Below are 16,522 nucleotides of genomic sequence, written 5' to 3'. Positions count from 1 at the left end.
GGGAAGCAGGCCTTGGACCTGGATGTGAGTCCCGCCATGGGCCCACTGGGCCCTCCTGGGGCTCGAGGTAGCTCACACTGTGGGTGACCCGCAATGGCCGACCTTGCCACCCTGGTCATTTGGGTGTGGTCCCTGTCCTCCCTGCCCCAGTGAATGAGGTCTGGGCAACCTTGGGTTTCAGCTACAGCTTTCTGGGACTCACTGCACCCACCCAACAAGGCTCCTTTGCATGTTTCACCCTCTCTAGGCCCACTGCTGAAAAAGCAGCGTGGATTCAGTCTGGAAGGACGTGCCACTGCCCGTCCTGCGGCGCGGCCCTTTGCCAAAGGGCCTGACAATGACAACGCAGGCTTAGGCGGTGGAGGGTGGAAAACAGGCTCCCTTTATATACAATACCAACTTATTTACAACAGCCAGATGTGAACTATGTACATACAATACAAGAGGCGTTTGTTTCCATGGTAATCACTATATAAATTAAGATAATAAATATGAGGAGAGTTGGGTCCCATCCTAAGGCACGAAACCTTGGCTCCAAGATGCTCCCTCCTTCCCTCAGGCAGGACCACGGGCACCGCAGCTGGGACCCCCAGAGGAACAGACGCTGCCAGAGTCCACTGCCTGCCACCATGGCTCCTCAGGACCCAGCAACACAGTCCAGTGACCCACGTGCAAGAACAGTGACATCACAATGTCCTGAACAGCGCTGGCCAATGGGCTGCTGCTGACTTCTTCAGGAGACACTCCAGCTGTTTACAGTACACACAATTGTTTTAAAAAGAAAACCACACAACTTTACGTAAACAATCTTTTTTGTTTTTGTTTTGTTTTGACCAGATAATAAACATTTTAAAATAATACTCTCAACAACCACAGAAAGCAAAGGCTTGTCCTTGGCAGGGTGGGTGGGGAGGCTCCTGGCCATCACAGCTTCTAGGCAGGCTGGGAAATTCACTAGTGATGGAGAGAAACGCTGTGTGTGAGGGGGTGTCCTCGCTCTTGAAGCCTAAAACCTCTTGCTTGAACCCCATCTGTATGAATTCTAAAGTCTGGGGAGCTTGGGAGGGTCTAGGAGGGAAGGAGGGCCCTCTGTGTCTCCTGCCCACCTGGACCCCATGTGGCTGGGGCTGCTAAGCACCGCCGCTCTGGGCCTGATTCTGCGCCTGCACAACGAGGTCAGGGTCAGATCATTAGATCCTGCGTTGTCAGACGATGAGGCTCAGAAAAGCATCCCAGTCCTCTGATGGCAGGTGCCTACTCAGTGAGGTTGGCGGGCACAGAAGAGTCTGGGGGGGGGGGCACCAACTATCAGAGCCTCAGAGGGCGGCTGGTCCGACTGGCACCTGCCTGTGGGACCTTTCTAGCACACGGGCCCCCAGCCTTTGCTGGAAGAGCCCACCCCTCCTTTAGCATCTGCACAGGCTCCAACACGTCCTGAGTGCATTACCCTGGGAAAGTCACCTAACCACTCTGTAGCTTGCTTTCTCATCTGCAAAATGGGGGCGTTTCTATCACATATCCCCCATGGGGATGCGGGCAGTGCTCCGCAAACCTCAGTGACCCACTTAGTGACCTGCAGTGGATGCTTCTCTAACCCTATGATTTTCTTAGGAAGAGACTCCATGGGCTCCTTCTAGACCCAATCTCTCTGAAACTCTATCAGTTCTCATTTCTAGAGGCCCTCTGGCGAGCCTCGTGGCCTTGTTCTCCTGCCCTCCTCCGTGGGAAGGGCAGCTGTGACAGTCAGCTGTTCTTGATGTTCCTCTGCCTCGGCCTAGACTCAGTGGCTCCTCTGACTTGACTGTCAGTTCAGAGATGAGGAACTGAAGGTCCACAGTGGGCCTGTGACCAGAACCCGAATCCCTTGCTCCCCATTCCCATCCCAATCCTGATCTTCCCCCTCCACCATCGTACGTCTATGATGGTCACTCAACAGGTTCTCCTGCACACTGCGCTCCTGGCCTGCCTTCCTCCTCCACCCCCAGGACACCTTGCCAGGCCTCATTGGGGCCCCCACTGAGAGGCTGCTCTCTTGGCTGCACACCCCTGCCCCCATCTCTGCCATCTACAACCTAGGCAGCTGACCCAGGACAGAAGCCGTGTGGCTCAGTGGTTACTGCACTCCTGAGGGAGCATGGACCCACACCACCAAATCCCAAATGAGCCAACCACTCTCTTGATTTGGGAGCTGGCAGAGGATGGCAAATGCCCAGATTTTCAGAAAGGGAAGGAAGAAATAGATTGCAGTGTCCTAGGCAGGCAAGCTTGCTTTCACCTCGACCTGCTGCGTGACAGCCTTAGAGAAGGAAGCCCCTGAGTCAGAGAGGCCCAAGGCAGGTTCAACAACTCAGCCGGAGCTGCCCAGAAGGGCTGAGATTGGAGCGGATGCATGGTCCACACTGACAATGCTTGATTCCTCAAATGGCACCCTCCCGACAAAGCGATGAATGTGGTTCAGAGACAGGAAGGAAGGTGTCAGACACCACAGAGACAGGGCAGGGAGGTAGGTGTCCATCAACTGTGGAAAGGCTCAACAAACTGCAGCCCATCAAAGTAACGGAATGTCAGTGCTGCATAGGAAAAGATGACTACAAAGAGTTCAGAGAAGCATGGGAAGATTTAGTAGATCCAGAGTGAGATAAGTGGACCCAAGCAGAGAGACACACAACACGAATGCGAACAGAAATAACAAAAAACTGAAATGAACTCTAGGTCATTCTAATGACCAGCTCTGGCTCAAGGGAAGAGCTGGGAACATGCACCTCCCTTCTATCTCAGCCAAGATGGGGGGCTAAGGTATTGGGACACAGCCAATTCTACCAGATTCAGTCAGTGTCGGTTAATTTTGCTGAAATGCTTTGTAATTCTGATGGCCGAGCTTGGCCATGGAGAAGAGATGAGAATGTGCACCTCCCGTCAGTAAAGACATGGGGAGCCATGGGCAGGGAATGGTGAATACACTGTTTCTGTAAATGTCTGTTGTAAGAGAAAGCTTGCTGGGCAGCAGTTGGGGAGGGCATTCAGAAAGGAACAGGATGTCAAAATAAAATGCATCAATAATTAAAAAGAAAACAGATGCCTGAAATGCTAATTTTTTTTTAAGAGCCAGTGTGAGATTACTGAGAACAAGCTAGGCCTGACCAACAATTCCCTTTTTTCTGGCAGGGATACAAGACTGGGGCGGCAGATTAAGGAAGCCCCGAAGGTTCTGCATTTGTCAAAGAGGCTGGAATCACACTTGGGCCAAGATGGAAAGATGAGGACTGCATAAAAGCTGCTGGATTGGTCTGGCTAGAGAGACCAGAGCACGGGCTTTTGAGAAGGGCCAGTGGGCCCTACCCAGGGATTCTCGGTGCTGGATGAAGGCAGCTGAGGCACGCTGATCAAGTCCACAGATGACAAAGTTGGAAGGGGCAGTTAGTAAGAATATTATTCAGAAGACAATTCAGAAAGACTTGGAGACACGCTAGAATATCGGGCCTAATCTAAGAAGATGATGTGTGACAGGGACAAATGTCAGGCCTTACATTGAGATTAAAAAACCCCAGGGCAAGCGTGGCCAGGGAATTCCAAAGGGAGGCAGACCAATGTAAGCCAAGGCAGCAGGAACAGGAGCACAGGGGGGCAAAGAGAGAAGCTAGAGAAGCCTCCTCTGAAGCCTGGGTTCAGCTCTGGAGGAGAGGCCTGGACACCACATCAGGGGACCTGGGCCTGCCTGGCCTTGAGAAGACTTGGGAGGAGGGACAGTGACTGCCAGCATTTCCCATTATTAGTGGAAGGCTGTGCAGTACTGAAGACATCTGATTCCATCTCTACTGGGAAATGTGAACAGCAGGAAATCAAGATCTACTAAGCACGGGAAAACCGCATTTTGTTTCAGTTTTTAATTTTAAATTCTCCGTCCTGTCCCACAGGGGTGGGTCAAGCCGACCTGGAGATGCCCGTGTGTGAAGTGACCACAATGCAGATTATGCAAGGAGAGAAAACTAAGGGACTGGCCAAGCCACGGACCAGATGTCAGCACATGCACCTGCTGGCCAAGAGCCCTGCCAGACACCAACTGGGACTGCCAAGAAAGGGCCCGTCTCTGCTCTGGCTGCCTCCTTCTGCCACATCTCGGCTCCCCAAACAAACGGCACGATGACAATGATGTCATGACTGTGCCCTAGCCAGCCACTGCTACGGACATGGACTTCTGGTACTTAGAACTCCTGAGTAGACAGTTTACATGCCCCGGGGTCAAGGTGAAGAACCCAAGGCACAGAGAACCCAAGTGGTTTGCCCAGAATTGCAGAGCCAGTAAACTTCTGTGGCAGGACCCAGACCTGGGTCCTCCTGGGTTCTAGGCACATTGTCTACTCTGAAGCCACGGTACCTCTTTTGGGTTTCCAAGTTTTACCTTGATTTAGCCACAGCAGGATCTCCAGAAGAACTTCTCTAAATGCAACTGTAATAAATTCAATTCTGCTTTCAGTACCAATAGAGAAAATTTCCCATTTAAAGAACTCTCTCAGGTCATTCTGGCAGGCAGGCAGCGCTAGTATGACCCACTCCCTTCTAGGAGGTGACCAGCAGAGGAAAGCCTAGTGGTCGGGGTGCCTGCGGTGAATGTTCTGGCAAAGAGGGTAGGGCCACTCTCCCCTTTGAGATGGGAGCAGAGCTGCAATTTCCCCCATGGGCAGCATGCCTGGTACCGTGCTGGAATCCCTACAAAATACTAGACATTCCTGAAGGAAATCTGACATTTTCTAAAACTTTTATGTTGGTAATTGGGTCTAATTTTAGATACCATGGGTCTGGAGGAAATGTCCAAGGACCAGCAGAGGACTGAGAATTCTGGGCTCAAGACACTAAGCTGGTGGGCAAGGTGGCTCAGGAGTCTGGGGCCTGGGATCCTGCTGCCGCTCATTGTTGGCCAAGTCAATCGCGATTTTGGGTGTCTGTCCAGAAGGCCGTGTGTGTGTGTGTGTGTGCGCGCGCGCGCGCGCGCGTATGGTATGTGCCTGTGCACGCATGTGCAGGGAGGGGAGGTGGTGCTGAGAGATAGCTAGCACAGGATTCTAATCCAATGATGACAGTCCTTTTGGAGGCACATGCCCCGCTGAATGGCAACAGGTGCCAGGGCATTCCCTCCCCACTCAAGATTTGGAGAGGCGTGAAATACCTCCAAGAAGTTCCAGGCTCCCCAAGCACCAAGGGCACTGCTGGACTGGACTACGAATGCAGAGGGACGTACATCCCCAAGAAGACTGCAACCTTCTGCACAGAAGTGTCCATGGGAGAGTGTGTGAAGACAGAAGGGGATATGGGCAAATCCTAAAAGAGGAGGGATGGCTTCTGCCCTGGGAGGCCTTCCTTCTGTTACACGGGCAGGTTTTAGGATCTCCAGGCATCAGGCACACTCAGGAACCCAGGGCACTATGGCCTGTTTCTTACTCTGTAAAATGGAGGACTTAACCTGTGGCCTATGAACATTATGGAATATTTTGGTGACTGTCTATCAATAGAATTGGCTTCCTCTGCAATCCTCTGTATCCCGCTGTTTGCATGTGGAGTCTGGCTCCTGAGAAGGGGTACACAGGTGTCCCCAGGTTGCTTTCCGGAGCAGTCCAGGGCCCCAAAATGCCAGCTGATCTCTCGGGGCCTTCACGCTTGATACCGATTGTATCAGCTACCCTAGAAACGCCCAACTCCCTGCCATGCAGGGTGACTCTCCTCACCTGTCTTGGCTTCCGGTCACTTCTTCATTAATTTGCTCCACAACAATCATTGCCCTGGTTTTCTCACGGGTCTGTGACGATCAAGCAAGCCGGGCAGTCACGGCAGAGGTTTTCTGAGCCCCGAGAAGGATAGATGCACTCTCTTGCGCATTTTGGTGCCTGACGTGGCCGCACTCTACTCCCATTGACCTCATGGGGGTCTGTGAAGATGGGGCCTGGGGTGGGGTCTTTGGATTCCCAGCCTCTGGCACGTCCCCCCCGGAGGTGACAGAACTGCCTCTTAATAAATGTTGGTGGAACAGAACTGATTCGTGAGGCTCCTGAGAGTGAGACTCGTAAAGAAGGAAGGAGACAAAGGGCGCAGTGAGTAGGCGGCCAGGCACATGCTTCTCCTCTCACCCTGAGGAAAAACGGCCTCTTTTGGTTTCTATCCCCATTCCAATGGCATCAGGGTCCTGCACCACCAGATAAGCCTAAGGGGGGGCAGGATGGGGCATGTGGGGGCACAGCGGGTTTGTTTCTCTCTTTAACAGATGTCTGGATTCTGGCCCCACAGTAGATGAGGGTCCATTCTCCTGACTCTCCAGAAACACTTGGCGGCAAAGGGCTTCTGGGCCTGAGAGCTTGAGAGGGTCTGGGAGCTCCACTGGTGGGGTGAAGAGGAGTGAGGATGGGCTCTAAAAGGCTCCAGGACAGAGCCCCCATTCTCATCTGGGCTGCAATACGGACAATCACACTGGATCCACTGGGAAGGTGTCACAGGAACAGCTCAAAGGCCGTGAAGCCCAGGGGCTGCCCACCCCAGCCATGGGCTGAGGCCGGAGCTGGGCTTGGGGAGGGGCTGCGATGGGGCTGCTCCTTATCTTCTGGGCAGAGCCCAGGCTTACTCCAGGCGCAGTTTGTCAACAGGTATCTGAGCACACAGGACAAAACCCAGCCAAGGCAGGTGCTGGGCTCTGGGACGTCCCTGGCAGTCGTGAAGGTGCCAGGCCTCTGTTTGGAAGGTAGCTGTGTTGCTGTGGTTAAGACCTGCCCGGGGGCTGAAGGGGAGCACGTGGAAGTGTCCTCCATCCATTGGGCCGGCGAGGGTCCTCCTGACAAGCCATACCCACGTGGAAGAGAGTAGCACCATGATATAAGCTCTGCTAGCAGCTGCCCTGCCCGGGAAGGCAGGCGGTGGGCATGCCAGGCCCTGCGCGGATGTTTCAGTTGGGGGAGGAGGGGCAGGCGCATGCTGTGAAGATGCTGGCTAGGCCTCGCTGGCAGGAGCGCTCCGGCTCAGCTCCCTGATTCCGTGGAGGATCCTCTTCATGTGGCCCACTTTGGTCACCCCGAGGTCCTGAAAGCCAAAAGGAAAACCCACCATGGAGCCTAAGGAGAACGACCAGAGAGCCAACCGGGAGCAGCCCAAGGCCCAGCCGGGTGTCATCAGGCTGCCTCAGCTGGGTCCCCAGGGCTTATGGAAGGAAAAAACGGGAGGAAACCCTGTATAAAAATGACCTAGGACACCACCAATGACACCCCCACCCCCCGGCCCGTCAGACCACCCTGTGCTGGCCCCTGAGGCACAAGCCGGGCAGCACCTTGTGGCCGTCCAGTCACCCTCACCCATCTGGGCTGCTCCAGCCCTTGCCCCCGCCCCCATCATCAGGGCACTGGGCCCAGCCTCTTCCTGGCATTCTGGGCCCTTTTCAGGTACACGGTTTCCTCCCATAGACTGGAAAGTCCTCGAGGGCAGAGCCTGGGAACCATGTGACCTGCGCACCCACGGGGCAGGATGTGACAACAGGAAAGTACCTTGAGGTCCCTCCGCTCAAGCTGCAGGAGCTCAGGGCCCCGGATGTCGTGGCGGATGAAGATATCTCTATACTCACAAAGACTGAGATGCTCAAGCCAGGCCGCGACTTCCTCCGTGCCCCAGACGTGAACTGTCAGAGACGGAAAAGCAGGAGGGGGCTAAGCGAGGACCCCAGCGCCAAGGCCTCAGGAGGAAGCAGAGGGAGCCCAGCGCCCGCCACCCAGTGCCCAGGAGAGCAGCAATTGGCGGGTGTCTGAGAAGTGAGGTGAGAGCCCTCCCTGAGGGGGCACCTGCTGCCAGTGTAGTTGGTCCTTGGCTTCCCGGCCATCTTTCCCTACACCCAGAAAGAAAGAGTTGCCATCTTTTGCAGAACTTGGGCCAAGGATTCCACGCCGGCTCTGACTTATGGAGGACGCAGGCCCAGCCTAGAGGCAGCAGTACTTTGCAACCTGGGACTGCATTTTATTTTCTTTTAAAGTGACCTCATCCTTTAATTATTAGTTGTAATTTTAATTATTTAGTTGCAAAGGAAAAACACAGCTTAAAACACAGCCAGACCAGCCTTTGCGTGGCCTTTCTGAGGGGTTATTTTAGACCCGGTTGAGAGCAGGGCTCAGCGGGGAAGACGTAGTGGTTGAAACATATCTGACAGAAGCTGGACCGGCTACAATGGCTCACAGGACCTCAGTCTCTGGACTAGTGTTTTAAGAGGGAAAATCAGACAGTGCCTAATCTTTGGGAGAGAAGCCCCCCTGCTCTGATTCCTCGCAATAAAGGAGAACGTTTTCACGAGAAAAAGATGGTGGTAGCCCCGAGCCCAAAGCAGACATAAAATCTGAGGCTGGGATGCACCCAAGGCAGATGAGGGCCAAATGAATCGTCCAATGGGAAGGCCCCATGGGCCAGTCTGCCATTTTGCCCCCAATGGGATCTGTGTTCCCGGTGCAACCACCCTGCGGATGCAGATTGATTATGCAGATTGATTCGAGGAGAGATTCAATCAGAGGGAAATCACCGATCCCAACAGAGGAAGCGGGAGCAGCAGGGGCCTGGAGGATGCTCGCGGACCTGAGCCCCAAAGTCACTGTGATCGCCGAGGTTGCCAGTGTCACCTCCTGTCCCCCCACCCGCAGACAATGAAGGAAGCTCAGGAGGCCTCTTCCCATTTGGTCGGGGCCAGGCATCGCCCCTGGGACAGCGCACACCCGGGGCCATCTATGGGGTCTCAAGCCTAGAAACAAAATGTTATCGAGGACGGTCTGGCTAACGAAGTGAAGACACGCCAGTGGGGGTGGAGAGAGGGGGAGAGACGGGTCTCAGATGGGCAGGCAGGGGGCACGCTTGTGCTTGCGGAGGGCTAGCTACCAGGGAGGCCGGTGCTGCTGCTGCTGCCTCGGATTTCTTTGTTCTTGCTGCTTTTCTCCTTTTTGAATTTGGTCACAAGGCGGAATTTACCGCTGCGGCCACGTTTGTTGAAGTCTAGCGTTGTAGGATTCTGGAGGGCAAGAGCAGATAGAGGGAGTGTTGGGGTGACTGGCAGCCAGCAGGCCTGCCCAGCCCATGGGGGTAAGGGGCAGCACCTGCCATAGACAGAGGGAGCGTTGGGGTGACTGGCAGCCAGTAGGCCTGCCCTGCCCATGAGGGCAGGGGGCAGCGCCCGCTGAACCGTACATACCTCGTCGTCGCTGGGCTCCATGAGCTGCCACAGCCAGGGAATGTCGGCCAGCCTTCTCAGCTGGAGGTCCATGTCAGCCAGGGCTGCCCCGAGCTGCTCCTTGTGGGGCGGCTCGAGCTGCTGCACCATGGCCAGAGAGAAGAAAGAATACGCCTGTTAGCCCTGGGGATTGGGGAGCAAACCCACAAGTGTGGGCCGGCAGGATGCCACAGTGGATCTGTTTTTCTCACACTTGTTCTCTGGCCTCAGAAACAAATCGAATGGGTCTGGGGTGAGGAAGGGCCTGGCGTCTCCCCTCTGGGGTCCGCTAGGTGACCAGACCCCACTTCATCCTGACAAAGAGGGGGAGTAAACGGGTCTTGTTCCAAATCCCGGATGGGAATGAGCCCAGATAGGCTAGAAAATAACTAGGAGCAAGGCTGCCAATGGCTCTCACCGACCCGGCAGAGATGCCGCCACAAGGTCTCTGACCCAAAGGGGAAAAGGACCCCTGTGGACACAAATATTTGGAGCCACCAGCCAAGGGAGTGCCATTGCCTGGGGCCTGGCTGATGGAGGTCTGTGAAGGGGTGGGGGGCTACGGCAGAAAGGAAGAAGGGCGTGGCTTCAGAAAAATCTGGGAAGAGCTGTCTGAGCTGATGCGGAGGAGGGAAGGGGGCAGACCCAGGAGGACAGGCGGGCTGCAAAGGATGCCCCGGACCTGCCCGACATGCAGGCCATGGCAGGCCCTCTGGACCAGGCCCCTTAGTCAGACTGGGAAGGTGGGTTTGCTTTGTCTTTTTGTTCAGTTGGGGGGTGGGGAAGAAACAGAAAGAAAACAAATGATGGCTAACCCAAAAGAATAATACACATAAAATTTAAAAAGACCATGCTGCATCATCCCTTTTTGGGGCCTGCTCCTCTGGGGTCGGTGGGGGTAGGGGCAGCAGATCAGCATTTCCAGGGCAGATCAGACTCCAGCGTGACTCTGGGCAGGAGTCCGGCCTCCTCCCGGTCCCACCAGCATCCTGGCCTGGGTGCTCATCATCTTGACCTGACTCGAGCAGCCGCAGCGTTAGGGCTGGCTGATTCTCACTCTACAAGGAAGCCAGGGGACTTCATCCACAGGACTGGGAAAGTGAAATTATTTCCGTATCCCCAGGGAATAAGCCGTCATCCCCGGTGCCTCGGCTTTTAGGCCCCCAAGTCTCCTATGGACAAGATCTCGCCAGAGCTTTGCCACTGGGCCAATACTGAGGGCATTATCACCCCTACTTTGTAGTGGAAGAGACCAAAGCTCAGAGACCAGGTGACTTGCGTAGGGTCACAGAGCTAATCAAGTGGAGGCAAGATTCCAGCATAAGCCGCCACGAGAGCTCACCCTGGCTGGTGCCCGCCCTCCCCCCACCCCACATACCAGGGCCATCTTCCCAGTGAGCAGCAGCTCGGTCTCATTGTGGAGGGCACGGATATTGTTCACCATCTCCAGGACAAAAGTGCAATTTAGCCCCTGGAAAGCAGGAAGAGGCTGTGAGGGGCCTGGGAGCAGATCCAAGGGTCTATGGCAGTACAGCAGGCCAGGGGCGCAGGAGCGAGGACGTACCTCGGTGGTCTTGGATTTCCCATAGACTCTATTCAGTGATTTGGAGCTGGCGTTGACGGCGTGGGCCAGCTCGTGCTCCATGTCTCGACAGGACTGAGCTATTTCTCGGATACTGCAGAGAGAGAGAGGGACGCGGACACCCTGTCAGGCCTGAGTCGGGCACAGGCGGACTGGGGATGACCCCGGGATCCTGAGCACTGGCCCAGGGCCCCAGAAGAGACGCCTAGGGCGGTCCTGACTCAGCTTGGACGCCTGGGTCACTCTGGGCCCATGCTGTCTCCCCGAATCTGCGGCCACCCCTGGCCTGGGTGCTCATTCCCTTAACCTGACTCGAGCAGCCACAGCGTTAGGGCTGGCTGATTCTCACTCTAAAAGGAAGCCAGGGGACTTCGTCCACAGGACTGGGAAAATGAAATTATTTCCACATCCCCAGGGCCTCGGCTTTTAGGCCCCCAGGCCTCCTATGGACAAGATCTGTGGAGACCTTCAGGAATGGGAATGCGGGATGATCAAGGGTCTTAGCCAGTACAAATGGGCTCAGGGGCACATCTCCCACACCTTATGCACCCTGGGCCTGCCCGGCCTGGTCCAGGTTTTCTTTATATTCATCACGTTTAGGAAGTGTCCAGAGCAAGGGACCTAACCCTAATCCTAAATGTGCACTCTGGCCAGGATAGATGGAGCAGAGGAGGAAGAAGGGGACCGCTCTGTGTGTCTGCCCCACACCCCTAGGCAGTGGTGGAACCCAGCCCCAGGAGGAGGGGGAGGGGGAGCGAGCAAAAGCCACCTGTGGATGAGGGCGCCTGCTGCCTGGCCAAACTGGTGCATCTGTGTGGACTCCTCTTCAGACATGATCTCAGGGTGCAGGGAGAAGGAGGGAGGGCGCGAGAGCTCACCTTTCTGCTTGTCTTCCCAAGATTTTAGGGTGCTCTCAAATGCCTAGAATGCAAGGGGATCATGCAAGGCCCCACCGCACTGTCCTCCCCATCCTTAACCACAACCACACCCACTCTGATTCGAATGTAAGATGCTGGAGGGCAAGGCTGTCTCTGCTTTGCTCCGAGGCTGGGTGCAAGCCATGCCAGGCATCAAAGGCTGGTCCTGACTTCCTGACTCCCAGGCTCTGGCCACCAGCTTATGCTGCAGGAAGGCTTTAGGGGAGCTATGAGAACCGAAGGAAGGAAAAAGACCCTCCTCTGGGGTGGGGCTGGGGGGTGTCCTCTGCCAAGGTGAGGAAAGCAGAGGAGCTAGCCAGGCCTCTCCTGCCTCCGGGAGTCAGCCCTCCATTCCCCGGGGATAGCAGCGTCTGTGCTAAAGCCTGAGAGAAAATGCCACTTTGGAAGACGCTGGCCTTACCCGATCCCTGGTCAGAGTCTGCGCCCGGTTCTTGTGGACAATCTGGATGGAGCCGGGGGGCTGGATCCAGGCCTCTCCATCCACCTGCACTGGTACACCCTCTTCACCCAGGATGGCGATTTTCACAGTCCGACACTAGGGGAGACACCGGACCTTACTGATGACACACACACCTGGCTGTGGGCAAGCTGGCGAGGGCTCCCCTTTCCCCTGACCAATATTCCCTGGCCACAGCCTTTCCGCCCTCTTCTGGGTCTCCAAAAGCAAAGCTCAGGTAGGCAGGGACGCTCTCATCATGAAACAGTAATTCCCCCCTGGAGGTCCTGCTAGTTCTGCTGACCCTCCCGTCACTGCGGGGCACTGATGTCAGGCTTATGTGGCTGGCCACCCCGTTCATCCCCGCCATCACTTCTGCTTTCCTCCAAGGGCCGAACAACATGAATTTATGCTTTAAATTAAGGTGGAATTTGTGTGTTTTGCTTTTAGAAATGTTTAAAACTGGGACAACTCTTGACAAAACTGGAGACACTTTCATATTAAAAACCAAACCACAGAAGCCCCCAGGGCCCCAGGGGATGGGAATCACAGTGTCCAGGTGGCTGCCAGCACTGCCCTGGAATGCTGGTGACAGGTGAGGAGGCTCCTCCCCATCCTGAGATCCTATCCAATGAAAACAAGTCCTGGGCTGGCATGGGGGGCTGGGGGTAGAGAACAAGGCAGAAGTCCAGACATCACAGGACCCGGGCTTGCTGGGCACCCAGGCTCACAGACCTAGAGCTAGAAGGGATTGAGCTCAGGGGCCCAGAGAGGGGAAGTGACCGGCCCAAAGTCACACAGGCAGGATGTCTAAGCTGGACACTGCTCTTCCCCCTGCCCCCAGCACACCTGCTGTCAGCTCATCACCATGGGCAGTGACAGACAAGGACCGGGACAGCAGCCACTTTACTGATGCCTAATGTCAACCCCAATCCGGGAGGAGGATTTCTAAGGCTCCAAAGGTCAAACCATGCACGGTAATACGTAGTAGCAGCTGCTGCCCCTAGCCTATGAACCCTAGGACGTGCATTTCAGGCCTGGCCTTGCCACTGGGCTGTCTGGGGACCGGCTCTCAGGATCTTTGTAGGAGACTCGGGAGATCTTGCTCATGGACCTGGCTTGGCCACTGGGAGGAGTGGCCTTGGGTGTGTATGGCTGGGGGAGGGAAGTGCCGATCTCTAACATTTTATGATCCTACTTTACCAGGCTCACTGACTACCCTACAAAGTGACTTTTTTTTCTTTTTTGGACGTTGGACTTTGATAAAGTTTTTAAAAATTTATTTATCTCTTTATTAAGAAAAATGTGTTTCCTCCAACCAGGATTCTGGCATGATTACCTGAGCAATCCGGTGGTGCTGCAGATTAATGACCCGGGAGACGGCCATCTGCATGCTGCCAAAGACGGCCACCACTTCTAAGACCTTGTCGTCGAAGGAAGGGGCCGTGAACGTCTGAAAGGGAGGCCAACACTGCAGCGAGTGGCCGGCAGTACCTCCTTGGGCAAGGCCACCTGCCCTTCCCCCTCCTCCCAGTGACCAGAGGTCTTTGGGGCATATGGGGGCAATGAGGAGGGGAGTGGATGGAAGGAACACTGGAAGTGATGGGGAGCAGCAGGGGAAGGACATGGCCTTGTCCCCTTTAAGGGGACACTGTCTTGGAGAGGCTGAGAGCCCATTACATTCCTTCTGTCAAGAAGCCTGGATTCAGCCCTTCCAGTGGACACGGGGCCAGGAAGCAGCTGGGGAAGAGATATTTGAGAAGGCCCAGCCCAGGCCCATGGCTCTTCCAGGCCAGGGAGGCTGTGACAGATGCATCAGTGGCCATGTGATGCAAGGGGAGGGCCCAGGGGGACCATCCTACCCATCCAGGGGCGGTGGGGGGAGCCCCGGGACCCAGCTGTGGCTTAATAAAGGCTAAGTGCATCGAATGGAGGGGGACCGGTGAAGGTGAAGGGGACAGGAAGGGAACACTGAGATCTGACAATCCCGGGGTCCCTAGCCTCTACAGTAGGTGGAGCAGATGACAAGTGTTTGAGGAGACAGTGGGTGGTGAGGGGTGGAGGCAGATGGAGGTCAGGGCAAGGCTCTCTTAAAGAGGAGCAGGACAAGGAAGAGACTGAAGATGAAGGGGGGGAGGGAGCACAGGTGAAGAGGGAGCAGGAGCCACATAAAGTGGGGACTGACAGCAGGAGCGTCTCTGGCTTCTGCCAGCTGCTGAGGGGCTCCAGACCAAGGCCAAGAGCCCTCCTTTAGCAGGGGTCCCCCGAGGGGCTTCTAACGGGGCCACCCCCCCACTTACGTCGTCTTCCTTGGTGCCTCCCCAGAAGTTGGTGCCTCCGGCATAGCTGGGAATGTTGAGGACAGCGATACCCTGAAGGCTGGGCAGCGGGATGGGGCGCCCGTCACACTGAGCCAAGCGGATGGACAGGGGACAGAAAGAAAGGACGAATCACCTCAAGACCAACCGGACAGCCACGGTGGGGACGAGGCCTTGGGGCAGAGAGCCGGGCCCCACGAGGGCCCCTAGAGGCTGGCTATCGGACAGACAACCCTGACGAGAGCCAAGTGGGAGCGGGAGGAGAGGGGGCTGTACTGCCCTGAGGTCAGCACCAGCCTCCTCCTCCCAGAGACATCGGTCAACGAAGGGGACACCAACCCCCTGAATGGAGAAGCAGACGCAGCTCAAAACCAACAGCTTCTAAAGCATCAAGTGAATAAACGCAAACAGAGACTAGGAGTGAGACTCCAGGGATTTGGGGGAGGAAGGAAGAAAGGCTCGTGTAGAGGGAAGAGGGAGACCAGCCAGGCTGAGGAGTGTGACTGACGGCCAGGCCCGGAGGGTTCGCTTTAAAAGTCAGAGAAGATTCTGTTTTATTCCACAGGCCACGCAATAAGAAGCCTCTGGCAATGAGGGAACAGAAAGTGCCAAGGTCAGATCCCTAGGGCTGATGGACTGAAGGGAGAGGAGACCAAACAGTGAGCCCAGTGAGGAGGCGAGTGGTGCTGAGGCCACAGTGCAGCTGGAGCCGAGTGCGTGTGGAGAAGGGGCCCGATGTGTCCTCCACATCGCAGACGGGGTGTGTAGGTCACCCCTGGGGGAGCAGAGATGCACAGGGCGGGTGGAGTGCGCTGCGGGAAGCCCATCACCCCCTGTCAAGTCAAAGGATGTCCCCCTGGGATGAGCAGGCCAGGGTCAGGGGAAGGACCCTCCTTCTCACCTCCAACAAGACCTTCTGCTCCAAGTTTCTGTAGGTGCGATGCAGCAATTCCTTCGTCCCCAGAACCCCATACCACATCATATTCTTGGTACGGCTTCTGAGAAGGGAAAACGGAATAAGAGTGAGTTATGGTTGTGAGCCCGCAGCCACACCCACGCCGTTTCCTGTGCCCACCGCCACCACGGACCACGCAGCCACTGGAAGGCTTCCTTGTCAGTTTCCACACACACATTCATGGCACCCCATCTAATGACTCTGAGGACAGATGGCCAAAGAAGAAGGACCCATCCCAAGCAGAATCCTCCCTCCCTCCTCTGGGGATGGAGCACACCTGATAAGTGAGTTGTTCTTGATTTCCAAGGGGAGGCATTTCCAGACAACACCCAAAGCTCAATTTTAATGCTGGATGGGGGACTTTCTTTTCTTTTCCCCAGTAAACATTTATTTATTAAACACTTAATATGTGCCAGGCCCTGTGATAAGTACTGAGGGTACAAAGAAATGAAAACCAATACAAGGTCCCCACCCTCAAGGACTGGGGAGAGACCAAGTGTAAACAAATAGAGTACATGGAAGAGAATGGCAGCTGGGGGAAAAGCAGGCTGGGAAAGGGTTTTATTTTCTTAATATCTGTTTTTTATTTATTTTTAAACACTCTTTCCTTTTAAAATTTTGAGTTCCAAATGCTCTCCTTTCCTCCCACTCCCACCCATTGAGAAGGCGATTTATCAATGATACATGCAAAATTATGTCAAATAGATTTCTCTATTATCCACGCTGCAAAAAAGAAAAGAAACATTTTCAAAGTAAGAAAATTATACTTCAGTTTACACTCAGAGTTCATCCCGTCTCTCTGAAGGTGGACAGCATTTTGATCGCGAGTCTTTTGGAGATGTCTTAGGTTATCATATTGATCAGAGCAGCCGAGCTATTCACAGCTGATCATCACTACAATATCGCTGTTACTATCCCACACGCGCACCCCGGTTCTTCTCACTTCGCTCTGCATCCGTTCATATAGGTCTTGCCATGGTTTTTTCTGAAACACCTCCCCCACCATTTCTTATAGCACAGCAGCATTCCATCACAACCATGTACCACAACTTGTTCAGCCCTTCCCCAATTGATGGGCATCC

The 16,522-nt window shown here is 55.0% G+C and overlaps 1 protein-coding gene across 9 annotated transcripts in view; it reads right to left on the bottom strand.

The window, feature by feature from the left end:
- Positions 1-361: 361 nt before the first annotated feature.
- The window catches only part of DGKD (diacylglycerol kinase delta), a 113,261-nt gene continuing 97,100 nt past the window's right edge, over positions 362-16,522 (bottom strand). For 7 of the 9 annotated variants that reach the window (XM_036767346.1, XM_036767340.1, XM_036767341.1 and 4 more), the window contains 10 exons: positions 15,387-15,483; positions 14,468-14,575; positions 13,507-13,620; positions 12,132-12,266; positions 11,563-11,714; positions 10,776-10,887; positions 10,590-10,682; positions 9,194-9,313; positions 8,884-9,013; positions 6,969-7,648 (listed from right to left, as the gene is read on the bottom strand). In XM_036767346.1, coding sequence (XP_036623241.1) covers positions 7,368-7,648; positions 8,884-9,013; positions 9,194-9,313; positions 10,590-10,682; positions 10,776-10,887; positions 11,563-11,714; positions 12,132-12,266; positions 13,507-13,620; positions 14,468-14,575; positions 15,387-15,483 — 1,342 coding nt within the window. In that variant the 3' untranslated portion in view covers positions 6,969-7,367. Of the gene's footprint in view, positions 7,649-8,883; positions 9,014-9,193; positions 9,314-10,589; positions 10,683-10,775; positions 10,888-11,562; positions 11,715-12,131; positions 12,267-13,506; positions 13,621-14,467; positions 14,576-15,386; positions 15,484-16,522 lie in introns of all 9 variants that reach the window. The other 2 variants (XM_036767347.1, XM_036767342.1) reach the window with 2 other exon arrangements.

Source organism: Trichosurus vulpecula, chromosome 7 (genome assembly GCF_011100635.1).
Source record: "Trichosurus vulpecula isolate mTriVul1 chromosome 7, mTriVul1.pri, whole genome shotgun sequence".
Classification (NCBI taxonomy): Eukaryota; Metazoa; Chordata; class Mammalia; order Diprotodontia; family Phalangeridae; genus Trichosurus; species Trichosurus vulpecula.
The sequence above is the reverse complement of the archived record's forward strand: the minus strand, read 5'-3'. Positions and strand labels throughout refer to the sequence as shown.